Here is a 23,271-nt window from a genome sequence, read left to right as displayed (position 1 = left end):
GGTTGGGTTTAGGCAGTTTGTGGTCTCAGGCTCCCAACGTGACTGCCTGTAGGAGAGCTCCTGAGGAGATGAGGGAGAGAAGTGTGTGCCAGGACTCCCTGGTAGCCAAGCAGGAGGTAAAGAGACGAGATGTTCCACAGTCAGTGGCACCTCCTTTGAATCTCCTAGTTTCATTTGTTTTAAATCTTTCATTTCTTTTTTGGTTTTGTGTTTATACAACTGTGAAAAAGTATTAACATTGTTGAAGAATTACTCACAGTTAAATAATTGCAGCATGGGCACATATGTCTAACATATGCAATGTTGTGTGGCCAAACCAGCGTAATAATCTTCAGCCTTCTACGTTTCATGTATCTGTAATACATTCCTTACAGGTCTCAAACTTTCAGCCATGTGGCTTGCCCATGCTTTCCCTGCAAATGGACAATGCTCTCGTGTGCTCCCTACAATCTAAGTGGTGCTCTCAAGTCATAGTGTGCAAACTAGATTCCAAAATATACAAAGGTCTGTCACCCCTGCGTGGATTTGAATTCACACGCTGACTGAAGCTTTGTGACTGTGGCCAAATGCAATTAAATTCTGGACCACAAAATTATCTGAACCCAGAGAGGCAATGAAACCTAAAGGTTTTAATTCTGCTTTCCCTACACAATTAGGCATCACAGTGCATCTTGTAAAATCAGCTGCTGGTTTTACATATTTCCAAAGGCAAAATCAAGCCTTTCATAGTTAATTAAATTCATTTTAGAGGCTTTTTAATACAAATAATATATGCAGCTTCTTTGTACTACAAAATGAAAAGAATGCATTTTGTTGATCTCTGGGTGGGTCTCTGCTAATTAGGCTTTACCAGCATGATTGGGTTGTGTGGTTTTTTCCCTTTTAATCTTTTTTAATGTCAGGTTCTATTGTGAGATTATTCTTGGTCTCACTTATATTGTGTGTGATATTTTCACAGAAAGTCAAAATTATATTTCTTGCCCTACATCTTGCCCTACATTTTTTTTTCTTTCCTTCCACTTGTTAAGCACCCTTTTTCATGGTCTTTGAAAGGACATCAATATGTTCTTTTCACTTGTGTAAATACTTGTTCATCAGCTTTAGCTGAAAAATTAGTCTAGCTATGCAAGTAGCATTTGGTAGGCAAACTGCTGCTTCAAACACCACTGCTTTTCAATAGCATAACTGAAGTTAGGTTCATAAATCCAAATTTAAGAAGCAAAAGCAGAACTATCTGAGAAGTCATCATCTAACAGTCTTCCCATTGGACTGGTAGGCAGATGTAAAACACTTTTAAAATAAGACTTTTCCTTAGCTGCCCAAGAGAGGATTCAGGACCTTGCCTTAGATAGGTAAATTTGCAGTATGTTTATTTTCCTCACCAAAATGACAGCTTTTGTTTTAGAAAAGAAACCAAAGTACATAAAGTCCAGGTAATGTTTACCTTTGCCATCTAACAGTCCCTGGAAACAAGTCTTGAAATATGAAAACATGTCAGTTATTGTGAAGGTTTAATTATCAACATATTTTCTTCATTAATTCAGTTTGCCCTTCACTTTTGTGCTGTCCCAATAGCTGTGCAAACTTCCTGCATTGTAAAACACAAATCTACCAATGTTATCAAGTGTAACACAGGCTCCTTTGCCAAGTAAGATAACTGTGGAATTGGTTTACTCTGCTACCCTAAACCTGTGTGAAGAAACATCTCTTTGTATGACTGGTTTGCCAAATTAATATTTTCAGAACTTGATTCCTTCATATACAGTAAGGATGATCTACTCTTTGTCCTGCTGTGGTACCATCTGAACATCCTCTGATCCCATTTTTGTTGATGCAGAGCTTGCATGAAAACCTGGCAACAGAGAATGGCAACAAGACTCCTTACTGGCTACGTTAGACCAACAAAGCTTGTTTGTCAAAATAGCATCATTAGTCTTTGGTAGATGTCCCCCCACTGCCATTATTGCTCCTTGTAATTTTTTCTAGATGTTTTTTCCACCAGAACTTGCTATGGGATAATACTGTGATCCTTCCTGGAATTCCCCAGATTATAGCATAGTTGCTAGAAAGTGGTAGTGACTCTTACTCCTCTTAATCTCTGTGTTGTCTCTGCAGCCAGCGGATAACGCTAACAGCTGGCTTAAGTAGCTGGCTATTTTGACAGTGTGTTACACCTGAAACAATCCTCATGTGGCTATAATTGAATTAAGTCCTGCTAGTTGTTTCCTTAGTACCAAAAGGAACACTTGGCATTGCATATACCTGGAGGGGTCTGTCTTTTGCGCGCATCCAGAGGATAAAATGCTGGGTGACACATGAAGCAAGCCCTCCCAAGTCACTGGACAGGTTCTTGACAGGAACTTGCCAATACCTCTTTGCCTCAATTAAGTTCCCTGTAAGAGGGTGGAGTTTCCTCATACTCATCTGTCAGCAGCTCTTGCTAGAGGTGTCTGAATGCATGTCCTGCCCTCTTCAAGTTTAGCATCACTTTCATACAAGTATGTACATTTGGCATCTTTGGGAAGAACACCAATGTGAACCCTGTCTGCAACAGGGTGAATATTTAGTCTTACATATGCAGTACTTTTGACTAGGACCATAAACCTGTGCTAATGTCACCAGGTTACATACTGATCTACAACAGATCTGCAGGAAAAAAAAAAATTCTTCAGCCCTCTTGGGTGTCATTAATTTTCAGCACTATTGTGCTTATTAAAATGCAGTTAGATGTGGTCTTGTTTATGAATAAAAAATGTGATGGTCATGTTGTATTGGGATTTAATTAGCAGCTGGATAAGTGACTGCTGTATCTAAAGTTATAGAACTGAGTGGTGTTTCTTCTGTAATATCAGTGATATGTGTGCTGAAGCTAAACAATGTGCCTTATTTAAGCTTTTGTCCTGTTCTCTGGAAATCCAAGGACAGTATCTCCTGTCATAGTCTGCAGTATAGAGCCTATGAGCTTTAAAGGGATCTTTGGAAAACTAGGTAAAAATGCTTTCATTTTTCATTGTATATCTTAATTAGAGTGCAGTCAGAGAATGGAAAGTCTGTGAGACTCTCAGTTGCCATCAGTTTAAGCAAGGCAAAATGACATCACATCTTTTGTTTTTTCCCCTTTTTGCTGACAATTTGTAAGCAAGACCTTGGGGAACTGAGAAGAATACTTCTGAATCTTTTAGAAGCTGGGCATCTGGTGTCTTGAAAAGGAAGCCAAGTAAATTCAAAGATGTTAAGTTACTACAGGGCCTTGGTAGGTGTTATTACTGGAATGCACATCTGTGTTATTTTAACTCTTTACTAGATTTGAGGATGTGGGCATTCCTGTCACAAGATGCTGCATCATTAATCAAATTTGCTGGTAGCCTCAAAAGCGAGTCTGAGGATTGAATAGGCTGAGGCTGGTGATGGCATCTTCCAGACTCCCACAAAGGATGTCCTCGCTGTGAATGAAGAGCAGTCATTGGCAGGAGTGTAGGAAAGGCTGGTCATGATTCAGTCTCATTGAACCTGCCCTGTAAATTAATGGGCATCTTTCCTTTTTTGTGCTAGCCGCCTGGCAGTAATTGCAAGAAGGAAGTTCATAATTAGGCCTTTTTAATTAAAAAAAAGATAGATAATATTTATATTACAGCAGCCTAAAAGAAGCAAGATTATATACAGCAAATCTGCAAAGTGATCTCTGTCAAAGGAGACTGTAAAGCAAGATCTTCCAAGGTATGTTTATGGATCAAGCAGATTGACTGGAAGACTGGCAGCTGTGACCTAATGGTAGCACGAGGATGAAAGCGGTAAGAGAAATGAACTGGAAATAAAGTATGCATTTCTTAATTAAATCCGAATGGAAAGAAACTTCCTCAGTCTTAACTCTCCCAGACTCCAGGGTCTGTTCCCTTGGAGATAAGGAAAAGGAGCTATGCTCCCACCTAGCTTCTTTAATTCAGGCTGCTGGGAGACAAGCAATTGTATCTGATTGTAAGAACCAATTTTGGTTTCCCTTGAGAAGTTGATTGAGGTCTACAGAAAAACAATTAAAGAAATGTGTATTTCATACAGGAACATCTGGCTGAGCATACTGGGTTTCACACGTCTGTAAAATTTTATGTGAGGTTTCACTGGTTTTAGGCAAGAAATTTAATAACCTGGAGTATCTCAGAAACAAAACTAGTGAGGCCAGTGTTACTCTTGCTTTAAAGGCAGTAGTTTAGTTGTGAGAGAGCATGTGTGCTGAGCATATGTTCAGAAATGTTAGGAGCACATGCTCATTTAATGTCTTTCTCCCAAATGAAACTCCTCTTTTCTCCTGTTCCCATTAATTTTTGCCCATTTACCTGCTTTTAGGAGTGGAAGGAAGGTTTTTTTAAGACTAATTCTAGAAGTACTGAGAAGTTTTCTCTTGATTTTATCCGCTTTGTTGGTAGGTTTAATTTAGGTGTTGAAAGCCACATGCAGGCCTGGTTTCAAAGAGTGTTTAGAAACAAAATCCCTATAAATCTGTGTTTCACAAGACACCAAAATGCTTTTTGGAAAGATGGGTTTAGTGTCCAAACCAAAAAAAAATCCCATTCTAGTAGGAAGGAGACTCAGTTAACTTTTCTCAGCTGATTGGAACAAATAGTTATATTCACTTTTAAATTCAGAACAGATCCTCAATTTCCCTTTCTAAATCGCTTCAGTGTTGGCTTTTTTCTTCTCATTCTGCCTTTTTTTTTTTCAGGAAAGACAAGTATTCAAGGGATTGCATGGCTGATATGGCAGAGTGAAGATGGACATCATTCCTATAATATTGTTCCCAATTATCTTCTTTCCTTTTCAGGATGCATGTTTCAAGCCAATATGTCTAGCTGTGCTACACTTAAAATGGAATTACTTTTGCTGACCAAATTTCGCAAAACACTCTGGCATCCATGGCTGATAATCTCAAATTAGATATTGAAAGATATTTGGAGGATATTTTGGTGTGACTTAATATTGTAGCTTTGCACCATTAATTATCCAGGTTTTCTTGTGCTGCATTTATATATTCTAAGCTGTATATCTTTTTACCTGTAGGATATCTGGCAGTATTGTAAACAGCTGAGCATGTGAGCTCCTGAACAGTTCTCAAAGAAGGGAACTTTAATGAAGTTCAACACTGTTACAGTTTTCCAAGTAGTCCTGTATACCTCTCATCTTGGTCCAGCTAGTTGCTGTGTTTTATTGAGAACTATGATTACACAAGAGGCTTAGCCCCAAAGACACATATTGTTAGATGCTATGGGTTAAAACAAAACCAAAAACCACTCCCACAAACCAAACTGAAAGGATAGTTTCCCACAGGGCAGCAGATGAAAAGCTGAGTGTCAGAGACAGGTACAGAGTTACAGCCTGAAGTGATGCTTTTCTGTTTCTTATTTTCCTTCTCACATCTTTGTATCTTAACATTTCTGTGCTTTACATGAATGACACTAGGTTTTTAAGTTGAGAGACCAAGGCATGCGTGAGGTACCAGTGCCGTGATTCAGCAGAGGGCACTATGTGCCTATAAACCTATGTAACTGTGAATTAACATGCAGAGTGACATCTTGGTGAAGTTAGCATCAGTTACTCCAAGGTTTAGACGATTTAGCTGAGGGAGTATCTGTGCTCATGCAGCGATGCAGAGAATGCACCATACCATCTTGTTTCTTCCAATGAAAGCTGACTGTATTTATAAGATGTTTATACTGTGCTATAAAAAATGCATGGATCATTGGCACCAGGGGCTTCAATTCACAGTATTGCATCCCACTCAGGCACTGCCTTGGTACGTAGTGTTTAGGGGAGCATGAAGTTGCCTTGTGCCTGCAAAAGCAGACTTTCTCCTGAGATCCTACTCTGCATTGAGGTACTGGTGGTATTTCCTGGCAGAGTATGTCCTTTCTCAGCTGATCATCTACTCACTCTGACAGGAGAAAGTGTGTGGGATCCAGTCCCTATGCCCTCCCAGATGCTGGGGCTGATGTTCAAGGGGCTACTGATACTCAGTTGCCATGCTGTGGGGTTTTTTCTCCCTGTAATAACCCACTTCTAATGTCAACTATTTGACCTGAAACAGAGCTGATGTATGCAGAAAGTTTATTTCTGTACTACTTATATTACATGGGTCCAGTATAACTGAGCCAAACATTGGTTGACGTGAAACAGATGGATGAGAAAATCTACTGGGAATTGTAATATTTGTGAGAAACACTGGATTTCTCATTTCCCTGTTTGTTTATTCCTGAGACAGCTGGCTTGCATGAGTTTCCTCCCTATAGTTTCAGCTTCTTCAGTATGCTGTAGCCCATACTGCGGCAACAGCCTTTGTAAGCAGCAAGTGACCCATACAATAGCAGGTAGACCTCTAACTGCTGATGCTGGTGTTCTGTCTTTGGAAGCATTGCAAGTGGCATCATGAAATGGTTTCTAAAAAATGTATGTGTCTGTATTAAGTACAGTTAAGCCCTTAAAAAGAAAAAAAGGTAAGAAATACTTCTGAGCCTTATATACTAGTGTTGAAAATATGTCACATGATCAGAAGAGGTGGTTATTATTGCTGCTTTTATACTACTCTGATTTTGGTATAACAATATTTGAAAAGGAAATATTTTGAGCATCTTGGGGCATATTTTTCATCTGTGTTGTGTTCTTCTTTAGAGATTTTAAAGAACCAGGAAGTAATGGAGAATGCTATTCCCAACAATATGATGGAAATAGGCAAATTTTGCCTAAACATCAAAAAGGTGGTTGTATTTGCATAAGTGCAAGTTCATCAGAAGTAGAGCTGAAACGTTTAATTTTGTTGGAAACTGCTCAGAGCTATGTGTAGTTTTTCTGTAGCACTGCTATTTTTGTTTCTGTGTAAAGCCTAGTCTTGCAGTCTCTTCTCAAACAAAACGCTGACAGCTCCTGGAGTTTTGTCTATGTAGGAAGTAAGGATCAGGCCTTAGGTAAAGTCTTAGGAGCTCTTGAAAGTAACTTTCAGAGGAGACTCCTAACTTTTGATGATTGTTTTGATTTTTCCAGATTGAAGTTTGTTCTTATGCTTTATGGGACTTGTCATCCCAGATTTCTGCACAAGAGACATACCTAAGATTTCCCTTTCAGCTGTTCAAATGCAGTGAAATAGAAGAATACTGAAACAAAGACATGTTTTCTGTGTCTCTTAGCTGTGCACTCATGAGGAAGCACTACAGGGAATTCATAAGACTTGAGTTAACTCAGAGGGGATAACTCAGGACTGCCTCTGGCAGAGCAGGAAGCTCAGAACAAAATCAATTATTGGAATAAACAAGTCTGATACTGTCCTGTTTTTTTGAGCACAGCAGTATATGTGTTTTTATAAACCTAAATCTGGGAAATGCGAGGTAATTAAAACCGAACTGATATGCTTGGTCATTGGAATACCGACATGGTGTTCAGAGTAGTGAAGGGTGGCTCCAGTGTTCAGAAGGCGGCACAGTAGAACTGACTTCTTGCTGCCATTGGAGTTCGTTACAAAATTTTAATGTGTCCAAAAAGGCTAAGAGGTAATTACCAACATGGTTCGGATGTTACTAGCTGGGGTAGGAAGGTACTGAGTCCGAGAGCATTTGCTTTTCATTCATAGCCCTTTGGCAGCAGAGTATGAAGGTATGCCCCAGTTCAAATTAATTTCATATTGAGAGACTCCCTGATAGTACCCAAACGTCTGTGTCAGGACCAATGTTTCTAATGGAACTTGCTGAGTTAATCTCCATCTACAGGGGTATGTGTTTTCCTGATTCCAGTTTAATGTATTTAGTATGGTTGAGCACAAGAGCTGTAGAAATGCACTTTTGTTCCATGCTGAATGAAAACAAAACAAAACCAAACAGACAAAAACCCAAAACCAAAACCAATCCTCTATTTTCTGGAGTATGTGAACGTGTGCTGTGATGTCCATTCTTAAACTGAAGACGCTAGGTTTTCAGCCTTGGTGCCTCTGGTTCATGGAGTGACTGGAGATCTACTCTGGCTCTGACAAAACTGCTGTTTGAAAACTTCTTAAAATTTGATGTTTGGCATTTTACAAACCATAATCTATCCTCAAAAGCACTGCAAAATGAAATTGTAGTTTTGCAGCTACTTCTTCATATGTCCATGTACCAAAGAATGAAATCCTTTCCTCCCACACTTTACTTTCTAACTTTCATTACCTTGTTGTTTCTGACAAGGTTTCTATTAGAGTTCTGCATTTGTACAAATACTAGCTGAAAAAGCAGTTGTTTCTTCACTTTTTCTAACCTGCTGGGATTTTTTTTGTAAACTAATTTTCTCTTATTCTTTTCCTTATGTTTGATTTTTGGTCTTACTGCTTTTGAAGTATCTCTCTCTCTGAATTAGAATTCCTCGAAGTTGTTAGCCGGCATTTTCCTAGGTTATATCTCATTATGTTTTTTCTGGACTGAGTTTTTACTCTTTCAGGATCCCTTTGTGCCCTTTTACTGTCCCTTCTGGTGCTTGTAAACAGCTGCGTATTTGAATAATACAATCTCTGTCCCTTCCTTCACATTATTAATAAAGAGGCTAAATCAGATCAAGCCTGCCACTCCTTTCTGTAAGTGGTATTTGCATACTTCTCCTCAGCAAGACACAATGTTGTTGTTATATCTGGTTCAATAATTAAATCTTGATGCAGTATTTCTTTTTAAGCTAGTGTAAATATTTTTTTAGTGATGAATCGGTGTGGCGTTGAGTCAAATATCTATTAGAATTTAGTACTTCCACCAACTGACAGTCATGCTGATGCACTGCCCGCTTAAATACATAATTTAATGTAAGTTTTGAAAAATCAGATGTGGCACACAATATGGCCTGTATTGTTTATCTATTTTATGGAGTCCAGAATACACTGTGAAAAAATGAGTAACCACATAATGCTAATGAGCATTTTTCCCTGAATTTTAAAAACTGTTATGCTGCCATCCATATAGTCAGCCAGAAAGATCCCATGTGAATAAAATAGCTCTAAAATTACCTGTTGGCTTGTACTCATAATTAAGCTAGACTTTCTGAATATCTAGTAGTGGAGATAGAGATATGTAACATTTAAGTATTAAGTATGTAACGATGTAATTATAACATTTGTATTGGTCACACTATTGGTTTCTGGAATTTATGGCTAAGGTGTTGGATAGGAAGAATGAGTCATTAATAGTAAATGCTACATTTTCTGTAGGGCTGGGGATTTTTATGTTATCAGAAACCATTTTTTTTTTTCCAGGAAGGTCTCTGAGCTATGATTTTAGTGTGTAGTAAAGCTCATCACAGCTGCTTTTGTCTGATTTTGAAAGAAAAAAAAGCCCACTAAATAAAATTAACAGTTCAGTCTTTTCATGAACATTTAGGAGAAAAAAATGTAACATATGGTTTTTTTCAGTAACAAATAGCAAGTTTTTCATCTCAGTTGTGCGGTGCTGTTCCATCTCACTTTTTTGGTCTGATCTTAGTGACTCTACTGCAGAAGTGCCCAGTATAAAGCTTTGAAGATACAAAGCAGTATCAGTTCTGCACACAACTGACTTAAATCAACTGTGCATCACGCTTCAGTCGCACATACGGAATAACAGGATTACAGAATGGTTGAGGCTGGATGGGACCTCTGGAGGTCATCATGTTCAAACACCGTGCTCAAGCAGGGTCACCTAGAGCTGGTTGCCCAGGACCATGTCCAGGCAGCTTTTGAGTATCTCCAAGGGTGGAGACTCTACAAACTCCCTGAGCAACCTGTGCCAGTGCTTGGTCACCCTCATAGTGAAAAAGTATATCTTGATGTTCAGAAAGAACCTCCCATGTTTCAGTTTGTGCCCACTGCCTCTTATTCTGCGTGTGCACACAATCTGTCAGAGGCTGTTAACATGTATTGATTAAATTTGTACTTCCTTCCAGTGAACACTTAACTATTTGGTGCAGCTTCCCATGCATAGAAGCCATGATTTATGGGGGAGTTTAGTTTTGATTATGTTTTTGTTTCTCATCTTGTAGGGTAAGTCTTACCCCTTTAAAGGTCCATTTCCTCCTATGTGGAATCCGTTGGCCTACCTGGACTACAACAACTTATGGAGGACCATGGATGAAATGGGAAAGGAGGTATGGCATGAGCAATTGTAGCTGACTGTCTCAGCTCAGCTTTACCTCCATGAGGGGCAGAGTGAAGATGGGGCTAAGATGCAGACAAAGCTACTGTAGTTTGAACAAACCTGGTACTGGCAAGAGCAGCATCGTGCCATGCATTTTGGTGTGCACTGGTGGTCAGAGTGTGTGTATAAGTGGCATCCTTGCAGGCTCTACTGAAGGCCATGCTGCTGAAGCTGCCTGCGGTCATACCTTTGCTTTTCTGAATATATGAACATTAGGATTTATGCATGTGATTTTTAGCACTTTGCCTGACGATTGGGTAAGTAATAGTTTAAAAGGCTTGTAGACCTCAAATGTATGCCCATTTCTGCCCTCATCTTCAACTTGCCCATTTTACTTTGTTACCAGTAGTGTATGTTTTCATTGACTGAGCTACTGGGCTTTGGGAAGAGGTTGCCGTTACTTGCATAGACGAATGGGAGAGACATTCCCCAGCACTGTAGTTTGCCTTTCTAGGCAAAGTTCGTAACTCTAAAATTATTCTCTAAATCTCCTAATAAAAAATAAATAAATAAATCTTAAAACAAGCAAACAAACAACAAAAACCCCTAAAAGCATCCTCTGTTAAGTTCACTATATTACCTGCCAGGAATTTGCAGGCTGAATTACCATGTAAAGATGAAATTGTGTTTGTTGTCTCTTTCTTATGCTACTCATTCATTTGATGATGAATACTCTTTTATGTCTCCTTAGATTCCCAGTGAAGCTCCATGGAAGGCTCCACATGCAGAAGAATGGGACAAAATGACTATGCAAGATTTCATAGATAAAACTTGCTGGACAAAGTAAGAAACTCTTTGATAGAAAATATAATAGCTTATATTTCATATACCTTAGAGCTCCAAGTAAGTGTTACTGCTGTGTAAACAGATATAACTACCACTAGAATACAGCCTTTTTAAAGAAATGGGGTGATAAAATCTTGTAATAATGGACCACAACACATGTCAGCACACACAGTAGATTCTGTTTTATTTCCCTAACTTTTTAGACTAGAATAAAGATAAAAGGAAAATGTATTTGGGGAGGGATATGGGTAGTACCTTCATCTGTAACGTGCACTTTTTTTCTCTTTACTGTGTGGCTAACCTTTAAGAGAGGAATGCTCTGGCTACAGCAGGTTTTTGAATCGAACTTGATGGAACAACACACATTTATTCTGTGCTGGACCAGCTGATTTTACCAAATTGCTATAAAAATAACGTTTGTCTTGAAATAGCACCAAATCACTTTAACACCTATCATTCTATTGTTTAACTGCTGTACCATATACCAACTAGGGAAACTGAAAATGCTTCCTGTTTTTATGTATATATCAAAGCAGTTTTTCTTTACTTGCCATTCAACGACGGTTTGATTGGTTTTCTTCGCGCTGAAGAAAAAAATCATTAATTCTGCCTCGCTGTAAATCAATTCAATTTCTACAGCAACCTCTTCAGAATTGCTAAGCACCTGACACACGGCTGCCGTGAACCTGCACGAGCTTGGTGCAGAAGCCTGCTAGCACCCACTCAAGCTGACACTGTCCTCAACAGAGGCATTTTTACAGCTTCAGCCAGCCTCTAGAGAGAAACATCATCATTGTTAATGGACAGTAGGCTCTTGTCCAAAATCTTTTAATCTTCTGGTTGTTTTGCTTTAACAAGAGTGACAATTGCATAAAAGCATATAGAAAGCCTTTGTCATTTGTATCACTGTCCATATTTAGTAAAACCAGATAGAAATGTACGCTTTTAGTTTTGCTGGCCATCTGAACCTCTGATTTGGTAAGGAACTATACAAGTTAGCAAAACGCCACACATCAGTAGTCATTCAGGGTCTGATAGCTCATGGACTACAGTGATTTTTTCAAACTCTGATGGAATAAGACTTGACATTTTACCTGAATATTGGCATAACTGTCAGCCTCCCTTAATTCCAAGATGCTTTTCAGATTTTGTATGTGCATCTCAGCTTGATTTGCTCAGTTTGTTCAAGATGTAGGTAACATGCCATAGAAACTTCCCAGCCTGGAAGGTAATGATCCAGAAGGGTAATCTTCTACTATTTCCTGCCATCTAACAGACTGTACCAATTTGCTTTTGGCTAGAGTTGCAGGCTGGAAATACCCCAAGTGCTCTTGGTTGAAATCATACTGCCATTTCTAGGTAAAATCCCAGGAAAAACTGGGGAACAGAAATGCTGAAAAGCAATGAGAGGTGGCAGAAACTAGGAGAATTTAACCACCATCTAATAGCTTCTGCTTATGAAATATTAATAAATGCATGCAGTAATTCTCCCATTAGACAAAATATCTTTCAGAACTGATCATGTTTTACAGTATGTGTTTATACAGACAAAAAATGATACATATTTTCTGTATTATTTTTGTCTGTCGAGAATGAAGCCAGAATGCACCCATATTTCAGAAAATGGGTCAGCTTTTTACTTCAGTGGGACTTTGCATTTTTAGAAAGGACAGAGGATGCCTTTTTTCTATATAGAACTACAGCTGTTTGAAATCTTATTTCTGAGGGGGTGGGGTGGGTGTTTTGGGTTTTTTTTGGGGGTATTGTTTTTTGGAAAGTTCAAAGACTGCAGAAAGAAAGAAGCAACTAAGTCAATTCTGCACTGGCTTTGGAAGTTATTGATTGCCTGATGCCTTGCATATGAAATGCCTATAGAATCTCAGACCCTGTCAATCACAATGCAGTTAAGCAGAGCGTCTCCTGGTCCTGTCTATGTCCCTTTAAATTCCTCCTCAGGGTGAGGGCAGAGGAAGTATTTACTTCTAACAGGAGGAATGTTTCCCTGAGCCTTAATTAACTCTGTCCTAGTGCACCCCAGAATCTTGTATAGGTTTATACAGTGATTTTCAGTAGAACTGTTGTGAAAGCACCAACCAGAGTTCATAAAGCAATGATCCTTTTTCAGACACAGGCCACTTTTTCAGTTCTGTGTTCATCACCATTGGCTGCCAGAACACTATTTAAAATACTGAGTTGAGGAACCAAAAGTATCCTTTCCCCTTTCTTGCCAGACTTTTGCATGAATGTGTATATGCTGTTTCTTTGCTTCTGGCTTCCTACTTGCATTTCTTTCCTTTTTGTGTTCCATCTGCAGCACCCTCCCTGAGCACAGCAGAGGAACAGGCAGTGAGAGGATGCTGACTAACCCAGAGAGCTTAGATAATTAGCTTAGAAAAGTTCACTAACTTTTTTTATGACAACTGTTGAATAATCTTTGTGCTGTGTGCTTGAGGGGCAGGCATTTAGCAGGTGCTCTGAATCTAGGGTGACAAGCAAATTGTATTAGTAACATAGAATGACAAAAGCCTTCATGGGCTCTTGTGTCTCCTGAAGCCCTAATTCAGTTGGAATACAGTAGTGCTTGATTAGCAGTTTTTTGTAGGGTTACTTGAAAAATGTTGCATAAAAGGAATTGATAGTTTCCTACTTCAACTGAAATTAAGAAATCCTTTGCCCACAGTGAAAGAAGAGGTTGCCAAAGACAGTCTCTCCCCTACTCAAAAACAATCTTGTCACCCTTCTTCAGTTTTTAAATTAACTCACTTTCTTTTCTTTGTTGCAGTGCTGCCAAGAGTTTTGCAACTCTGTTTGTGAATGTGGATGTCACTTCTGAACCCCACGAGGTCTCTGCCCTTTGGTTTTTGTGGTATGTGAAGCAGTGTGGTGGGACAGCAAGGATATTCTCAACGACCAATGGAGGACAGGTACTGTCAGCCATCACCTTCTGCGGCTTGTGACAGGCCTTGTCTTGATTTTATTCTTTTGCTTGTTTATTTTAGTTCAGAGGGCAAACTGAGCCATCCATGATTTTGAGCCAGTAGCACATTGATAACTAGTTCTATTCATTTACACATTAATCTGGATGTTGCAAAATAGTGTTGAAGGCTGTTCCTGTGCTGAAGGCATTGGCCCCGGGATCAGCAGATTTGTATCCTGACTCTGGCTTCCTTTTGGGCTCTGTTTAGAACATGTACTTTGCCTATCCATGCTGACAAAATAAGGTTTTACTTATGCTTATTTCTGTCATGAAGCTGAAGCAAGCCTTACCACTTTGGAAGCACTTAATGGAGATGTCAATATTAGCTGCACAAATCTGTAGAGTGCTCCACATTAATACTGAAAATATAGCCCAGAGCTGGGTTCCTAAAGATGCAAGCTTCCAAGGATTACAATTCTTAAGATTTTAAAATAATTCTGAAGAAATTGAACACCCCTGCTTAAATAGGATACTCCTTTGAAAAGTTTGAAATCTGGTGCATTAGTCCTGCTTTTGCATTTCAAGGAAGTAAAGACGCTGCTAATGATCTTCTATTTGAGAAATGCAAAATTTACTAATTGTATGAGAAACAATTGTATTTTTGGAAATGCAAATTATTTAATAATAAATAATACTTAAAATTACAAATTCATTAAAACATGTTAAAATGCATAAATATTCATATATAATCAACAATGATAGATAATGTAACTGCAAATATGTTTAATAAAATATTGTTTGAGTTCTGTATTACGTTAGAGGTAATTTGAGTTTAAATTAAGTCAGATTATATACTGCAGGAGACATTTTTGGAGTGAGCTACGTCATTATACCTTGTTATTTATTGTGAGGATCAGGGGTCCTACCTCTGATACACAGACCTCCGCAGGGGTAAGAGTGAACTCAGAGAAGGGCTGAAAAGTTTAAGCACTTTTCAGAAGTCTTGCTGATTCACACAGGCCTGTCAAATCCATTTGGAGACCACGTGAGAAGGGATTTTCTCATGGAGTTGCTGATACTTCTAGTTTTGGCTGGTGGTCAAAAATGGGAAGTACCTGAGGAGCTCACCGAAAGAGAAAATAACACGGATGTGTTTTCCTGGTGAGATTGCCAAACTTCCCAAAAATGTTTTGATAACAATGGGAAGAATGGGGTTTGTTTTCAATGCCAAGCAAAATGTTTTTCATGATACACCCTTCACAAGTGCCAGTCTGCTGAATCTGCTTTGCTGAGTTGTTTTCTGTGTTTCAGGAGAGGAAGTTTGTTGGGGGCTCTGGCCAGATAAGTGAGAAAATAATGGAGCGCCTGGGAAGCCGAGTGAAGCTGAGGAAGCCAGTTGTCCACATCGACCAGTTGGGTGAAAGTGTCATAGTGGAAACATTAGATCATGAATTATATGAGGTACTGAAACCTTTAACATTTAAGCAACTGTTAGTGCTGGGATAGCTAGAAAAACTTTAGCTTTTCCTTTTCGACATCTCCAAAATCCTGTACAAAAATGCAGCAGATTTAACTGACTGAGAGGAAGTCACACTTCCTGATTGTGTCAAAGAAATAGCAATGATAGAGCTTTAAAGTGATGCCTGAAAAGCAAAGTGTAAATTCAAACTCTTCCTTTGCTAGTGTCTCATCTTTGTGTTCAGTTACCTTCCAAATTAGAGGGTAACTGTAAGGTAAAAAAAAATGCAGCTTAGTAATAGATTTTCTGTGAAAAACATTGCAGGCTTTGCTTCCAAGTTGTAACAAAGGAGTCCAGATGGAAGGGAGACCAATGGACTCTTAAAACATAGTGCTTTTTTTGAAACATTGGAGAAAGAGCAGCTGCACATCATTCAAACAGATGGCTGTTTATATAATGTTTGTTTGTTGTTTAACAAGCAAGATTTTGTGAGGGTTCAGTTTTGCAATTCTTATGCTAAATGCCAAAATTGCTTCAGAAGATACGCCTTGCAGCCTGCCCAGGTGTCTGCCAAGATCATTAGAGCAGTATGTTTAGAATGAAGTAGTGGATAATATATTGGCTTATGTATAATTTCTTTTCCAGGGCAAATATGTGATCAGTGCCATTCCCCCAGCTCTTGGTTTGAAGATTCATTTCAACCCACCTTTGCCCCCAATGAGAAACCAGCTCATCAACCGAATTCCCATGGGTTCGGTCATCAAGTGCATTGTGTACTATAAGGAAACTTTCTGGAGGAAGAAGGGTATTACATTTTTTTTTAAAGGAATAGTAGTGACTGAGAGAGGAAAGAGGGTACGTGGTAACGGAGCAGACTTTGAGTTTAGAGTATGCAGGACCTTAGAAGGAGACTTCATACACTTCTATGCCATTTTTGCCATCCCTTGTTTGAGAAACTTGAGAGATCGATTGGGAAGAGAGGGTGGATGGGGGAATAAAAAGAAGGAGGTTGGCATGAAGGGATAACTCATTCCTGTTGCTTATTGCCTTGGTTGTTCTTTGTTATCCTTTCCTTTTCTTTTAGTGGCACCTGGGTATGAGATGAGTCTCTCCCACTTGTACAGTAATGTAAAGGTACAAGTGATGTGTGATGGAAAGAGGTTTTATACCATCGGTTATCAGCCTGTAGAAATTCTGCCTTCTGCATGCACTGGGCAGGATTAATTTACGGTGTCCTCACATAGAGATCCCCATCTGAGCTAGTCATCCTGAACCCTCTTTACATGCTGAATACTTCCATCATGATTCCTCAGCTCTCTTTTAGAACGTACCAAATCTAAGACAAAGTGCAGTGTAATAGCACCCATTTCTCATCACTGGTTTATGAGTCCACATCTGCATTTGTGTACAAATGTCATCCATCCTTCATCTTTGTGAATGATTTTAAGACTTTTGTATCTTGGCATATTCTGGCTATTTGGTTTGGGATGGGTTGGCAAGAGGTGACTCCCATTTCCTGATAGAACCACTAGTATGCATACTGTGCTTTGCTAACACCATTGTTCTTCTTTTAAGAACAATTTATTTTCTCCAAACCCTTCTTGTAAGAATAACTGTGTTTTCAAAACAATGTATGAACATTAATGTCATATATGGAAACAACTGTGGTAGTGGCGCTTGAACATCTTCAGAATCTGAGAGCAATCTGTTTCAGTGCAATTAATAATTACCTTGCTAACTGGGTTACAGAATAATTTATTTTTCTATCATGAATTCAACAATAGGAGATTCCTTTACTGACTTTCTGTTTTAAAGATGCTTGAAAAGTATTGTTGATTTTCAGCACATCTCAGATCTAAACTTTCCCTTCTGGAGATCATCTAGCACTTCTTTGACTCAAGGCAACACCACACTACACCGCCTTGCAGATCAGCAAGGGAGCTGTGTGCTAATCTTTGTTACTTGATGTGGGTCACTTGGTTATTTTGTTTTCCTTTGTTTTCATTTCTCCCTGTATTAGAATCAGAATCAGAGAATGACAGAGATTGGGAGGGACCTCCGGACGTCATCTAGTCTCATGCCTTGCTCAAAGCAAGGTGAATTTAGGTCGGGTTGTTTAGGGCTTTTCCATTCAAGTTCTGAGTATTTCACAACTCCTTGGAAGCTTGTTCCAGCGTTTGGTTACCTGGATCCTAACTTCTTTTACACTTTGTGCTTAACAGGGTATTGTGGTACCATGATCATTGAAGATGAGGATGCTGCAATTGGTTTAACACTTGATGATACTAAGCCTGATGGCAGCTTTCCTGCCATAATAGGGTAAGAGACAAAGAAAGTGTCTAGTTAATGCCTTTTTATTTTGTTTTAGAGGCAACAATTGAACCTGCTACTTTTGAAGGGAGACACTTTAAAATAGTAATTTTTTAATACTTTAAAAGGGTTGAGTTTCTCAGTGTGTGGTGAATATATTCTATGATTTTTTCTTTCAAAAAAAGTTATCTCTATGATTTAATCGCTAGTTTAAAAAATTAAATTCTGTTTTTCTTCTTTTTCTAACTGTCACCTTTGGCCTTTTTCTGTGGCAAAGTACAAAACTGGAGAAGAGGAAAGGAAGGAGAAGAAAAAAAGGGGTTGTTGCAGAAATGTAAAATTTTCTCCAAATATTTTACCTCCCCCAAATCTTTCAGTTCTTTAAGTGAAAAATTGTTTTCTAGTATTATAGTTTGTTTGGTTCTGTTTCTTTAAACAGCCAGAAAGCATGATCAGTCTTAGAAAGTTTATTAAATGATAATTTCCACTTCAATCCCAGGCTTCATCTCTTGTTGCTATATGCCTGCACCCACTGCTGTGTAAAATTAAGGTCATTGGGAAACAGCTCATACAAATATTCTAGCCTGAATCTCAGAGTAATTCCTTCCACAGTGAGTCCTTCAAGCAGCCGGCAAAGCAAATAACATTGTACAGCGAGGTGAAATGGGTATTTTGGATGGAGACCCAAAAGCTAATATTATGAATTGCAGCATCCCATCATAGGGTACTGGCATTTTAAATAATGTAGTAACATAATGGAAGTAAATTGTTTGTGGTCTTCCTACAGCTTCATTCTTGCTCGGAAATGTAGAAGGCTGACAGGTCTCACAAAAGAAGAAAGGTAAGCACAAACACTGGAGATCTGCATGGAATCTGCATCAAAATCTTGTTACAAATGACCAGAGCAGGAAAAAAATGCCCCGATTTGAAGGAATGTGTCTGTAACCTTGTGACAGTTTGCAGACATGTCACTTTAAGGAAGAAGGTATTGCTTGTTTTTGGATGAAGGCCCCACAGGGTTCCCACAAACCAGCAGCAGATGTGGCAGGTAGCCCCTGCCCTTGGGAAACTCTGTGGTCCTGGTTCTCATTTTCCAGCAGAGCTGCTCTGCTTATATGGCTCTAGCAAAAGAACTGCTTTAAGCTGCTGAATACGAAAGTAGTGTAGATATTCTGCTGCCCTCACTGGGAAGGGTCCAGTGCTAGCCTCACCCCTGACACCACCACCACTGCCCTGCCCTGCTATTTCGCTGGCTTCCTGCAACTGCACTGAGCTCTTTGAAAGCTTGTTGGAAAAGACAGGTTTGGCCACTATGCTTGATTTTTTTTTTTTTTTTTTCTAATCACCCTGGAGGATCCTTTCAGTATTTGTAACTTAGTGGAACCTTGAGGCTGCTGTAGCTGCCATGAACAAGACCCCAGCATCATGAAGGGGTCAAAAAGCTGCTTCCAGCTCTCCACCTTTAGTTATGGGGGGAAAAAATGTCCTTCAGGCACAGATGAAAGTCTTTTTTACTGTCTTCTTGAAACAAATCTCTGCATACAGTACAGCTCTTTGGTTTATTACTAAAATAGAATTTACAAAGTAATGAGTTTTTTCCATCACACTGATTCACAGTATCTGATCAAATTAAAGCTACAAGTAAAGAGTGTGGGTATGAGAGCCTCATTTTGACATGGAGAAAATGCATTTGTTTTTAAAACATGCCACAAGAAATACAGTGTCCAAGTAAACATTTTTCCAGTACTAGCTAGTCTAACTAGAGAAGATGTAGTCATCTCGGATTAGGTTTGCAGGTAGTCTAGCAGTCTGTGGATAATGGGTGTAAGTGGGGCTGTCAATGTCCCAGTCTTTTGAAATGACAGCCTGATACTGCAGAATACTTTTAATTTTGGCAGGAATGGACAAGGCAGCCTTCTCCTCAGCACTCAGGCTTTGAGATAGACCCCAAGCAGGTGACTGACAATAGTGGTAGTGTAGGTATTCTGAAATCCAGTGTGCCCAGTATTTTAAACCATCGATTTAATATCTTTAAACACCAGATGATGTCTTACACTCTGCGTCAATACACTGGATACAACTAAGCGTTTGCAGTTTTGAGAACAGTTGCTGCTTCTGTGAAATGAAGGGCTGTCCTGGCTGCTTGCAAAGTCCCATGAAGGAAAGGTTGCTTTCCTGTGTGCTTTAGAAGCATTAGCACAATTATCTAACCTCGCTGCTGCTTACAGCCAAGTTTTAAACAAAAGGATTTTGAACTCTTGTCTTTCAGGGAACAAACCATAGACTAGGAGGACTTTGCTTTAGTAAAGAATGGTTATGAAATATACTTACATGGGTACCTAGCAGAGGTACCTTGTTGCAGGGGTAGCTTTCTGGCTTCTGTAGTCCTGGCTACAGACAGCTGAGGCAGGAACCCACTGGGCTGCGCTGCAACTCATCTGCTGTACGTGAGCACAAGTCTCCTTCCAGTAGAAATTGGAGTTCAGAAGGCAGAGTGCAAACCTGGACCTTCTCCTGGTGTACCCTCAGGGTGCAACCAGTTTGTATTGTTTAGATGGGGACTATGCAGGGAGGGATCTCTTCTGCGGACAGGCTTCTTGTGGCACCCTACAGAGAGTGCATCTTGCTGAGGTGCTGTGCTTGCCTATCAACACAAGCTGGACTCTCCCTTTATTGCATTGATGACAGGGTAAGGTTTTCGGTAATCCTTGCATATGAAGAACAGGATGTAGAGTCCATGGCAGCTGTCCTAAATCATGGCTGGGAACAGCAGTTGTGGGAGGGGATGGAAACCATTTTACAGCCTAAGCCAGACTGAAGAGAATAAAACTCACTGCTGCCGTCCAGCTCGTCTTCCAAGGTGCCAATGAGTAATTACAGTGGTTAGATTGTGCCCTACCTTTCACAGCTGTGCAATGAAGGTGATGGCATCACATGCTGCCATGGAATAAGAAACCAGGGAAAAGGGTTGAGTGTCTGCATGTGCACTTCTTCCACTCAGGGCACAGTGCAACTCTTAACAGGACCTTACCTAGGTAGCTCCAGACGTCACATTCCTTTTATCTAGTGCTGGTGGCAATTTCACAGCTGACTCCAAAGACAAGAAATAAGGATTTTACTTGCTGTGTACTTCATATGTTCAATGCTAGCGTTAACCATCAATCCATAAATATGCATTTATTTAAACTATTCAAGGACAAAAAGTGCAGATGTTGCAGAGAGACCAGCACATCTGCAAGGGTTGCTCTTACTGTGGGAATATCCTCGGTGATAAATTACTGTTGGTACAATTCAATCCTTTAGAAACTGCTTTTCTGTGATTTACCTTATTATTGATAAATAATTCCTTCCAAGGTTGAAATTTCTGAAGAGTCTGAAGATGCCCTTGACTTGAAGCTTAATATTTTCTTCTGCATGGTTATATTAAACTAACTTTTATCTGTTTGCAATGTAGTTAGCAAACAGCAGTGAACTTGCACCTCCTTGGAGCCCTGCAGTTGGCCGTACATGAGAATTCCTACCAGCCTCTGGTATGCCATTTCCAGGCTCCCTGGAGGGTCTGCAAGTCACATGTGAAGAAAAGGCAGGGCACAGGCACCTCGAGAGGGGTCCTTCTCATCCCTGTCGTGGTGCTGGGAGGAGCAAAAGCAGATAGGTCCCAAGGTGATAACCCACTTCCTTGTGGAGCTCTGTGGTGCTGACCTGCCCTGAAATCAGGAGCCGGTGGGCATTTGTGAGAGGTGGTGGGCAGACCTCAGCAGAGGCTTTGCTGGATCATGCTTTGAAAATTGCTTTATTCTGTTCAGATACTGGGTAGGTGCTGGTGGTCTGCGGGGCACAGTGGTCACCTCACTTAGGGAGAGACAGAGAGAGAGATATGGAAGAAATGTTCCCTTTTGTTATGGCTGTGGCTGGATTCTGACTGCAGAGAGGATGTTCGTAGATAGATCCTGCAGTCCTCCTCTGAGTCACTGTGTCACCATGCATTTCTGCTTCTCAAGCAGGGTGACCCTTGTCCTCTGCCCCAGGGCACAAGGAAGGGGCTGCTTCTGTCCTCTCTGCTGCTTCTGGGCTTGATATGTGCCAGCAGCAAAATCACCCCATGGCTCTTCCTGAACTGTAGCAGCCTTCACTTTCTTGCTCAAGCCCCAACCTGCACAGGAGGGCACCTTCTTCAAGGCCCTTCAGGTTTCCTTATTATTTTATTTTTTTTGTGCTCATCCCCTTTCTGTAGCATTCTTTGAGTCCAGCTGCTCATGGGTATAGCTGGGCTCCTGTATAGTTGGGTTGCTTCATACAGCAGTACGGGTACGGTTTCCTTGTATACTTACATAGCTGCAAGCGTAGCCCATACAGTTACAGAGCTGGGACTGGTTTATTTCTGTGCCCAGCATGGCTTTCTGTGAAGCACAGGATTTGCTTCTGGAAGTAAACACCTTTCCAGTGTTGTGTTTGGATGTTTGTTTTTCACAGTTGTTAATTATTATTTCATTTTGATCTTGTGTTTGGGAATTGGTGTGCAGCTAACAGTAAACAGTAAGACTCGTAGGAAGAAACTTACTTGCACTTGGGGTTTGCTACAGAATGAGGTATATTCATGGATTTATAGACTCATAAACTGAAACAGGAGGAAATTTTATAGATACAGAAATAAAGTACCGATTCCCTGAGAGCCTCAGTCTATCAACACCTGCATCTTTGTAGGAACAAACCGTAAGTTAGTCTATGTGACAAGACAAAAAATTGCTATGACTTACTACTTTTCTTTCCTGACAGTCTGGAGAACCTTCAGATAATGCATGGATTTGGGCTGCTAGAGGTATCTTCAGGGAACAACTTGCATAAATGCTGGTAAAACCAGCACTTACACAGCACAGGAGTTTATTTCTAGTGACCCAGAGGCTGACTAATTAAGACAGATCTCAAAAAGCTGGAACCTGAAGTTCAAGCAGATACTGCTCCTTGTTCTCTTGGAACTAGGACATACTAGAGGTGGCTTGTTTTCTCCTTTCCTCACACAGAAATCTTCTGTTGCTCTTCTCTTGCAGGAAGACGAGGCTGTGTGAGCTCTACGCAAAGGTTCTGGGATCAGAGGAAGCTTTACATGTAAGCACGAAATCAAAACCATTGCATCTCTTGTCAGACTTGCTGAGCTTGGGAAGGGCAGAATGAAACTGGAATTCAGCAGTGCTGTGGCACAGCACTGTGTAGTGTTTTTGGAAAAGGTACCTCTATGGGAGCACTTGCTGCCCTTTCTAGAGGAGTGGAGAGAATTATGGTAAGTCTTGGGCTGTGCTTGACAGTGAGGATAAGAATGAGCTTCCGAAACATTTAAAAGGCAGGTATCTTCTTGTACAGCTTCATGCGTAGCATTCACAGTGCTTACCACCATAAACCTCAGCTGTTTTCAAATGTGACAGGCTTGCCTTTCCCCCTCAGGCTATGTTGATCATGATGTTTCTTCTCTCTTACTAGTTGCTAAGATCCATTGCTGAATGTGTTGGGGTGTTTTTGCATTTTCCTTGCCGCCTTTTCCCTGTAATGGTAAATACCTGATAGGATTTGTGTGATCTCACACTTAGTGTATGTGATCAATGCCATTTACCCTTTAACGGCAATTTTACATGGTTTAAATGTTG

General features: G+C 40.0%; 1 protein-coding gene across 4 annotated transcripts in view; it reads left to right on the top strand.

Annotated features, from left to right (window-relative positions):
- The window catches only part of LOC101910636 (amine oxidase [flavin-containing] B), a 55,264-nt gene that overhangs the window by 23,554 nt on the left and 8,439 nt on the right, over positions 1 to 23,271 (top strand). For all 4 annotated transcript variants that reach the window (XM_055801491.1, XM_055801490.1, XM_055801489.1 and 1 more), the window contains exons 4-11: positions 10,006 to 10,110; positions 10,852 to 10,943; positions 13,729 to 13,870; positions 15,175 to 15,324; positions 15,968 to 16,127; positions 17,545 to 17,641; positions 18,420 to 18,473; positions 22,681 to 22,738. In XM_055801491.1, the coding sequence (XP_055657466.1) occupies positions 10,006 to 10,110; positions 10,852 to 10,943; positions 13,729 to 13,870; positions 15,175 to 15,324; positions 15,968 to 16,127; positions 17,545 to 17,641; positions 18,420 to 18,473; positions 22,681 to 22,738 (858 nt within the window). The remainder of the gene's footprint in view (positions 1 to 10,005; positions 10,111 to 10,851; positions 10,944 to 13,728; positions 13,871 to 15,174; positions 15,325 to 15,967; positions 16,128 to 17,544; positions 17,642 to 18,419; positions 18,474 to 22,680; positions 22,739 to 23,271) is intronic.

Source organism: Falco peregrinus, chromosome 4 (genome assembly GCF_023634155.1).
Source record: "Falco peregrinus isolate bFalPer1 chromosome 4, bFalPer1.pri, whole genome shotgun sequence".
Classification (NCBI taxonomy): domain Eukaryota; kingdom Metazoa; phylum Chordata; class Aves; order Falconiformes; family Falconidae; genus Falco; species Falco peregrinus.
The sequence above is the reverse complement of the archived record's forward strand: the minus strand, read 5'-3'. Positions and strand labels throughout refer to the sequence as shown.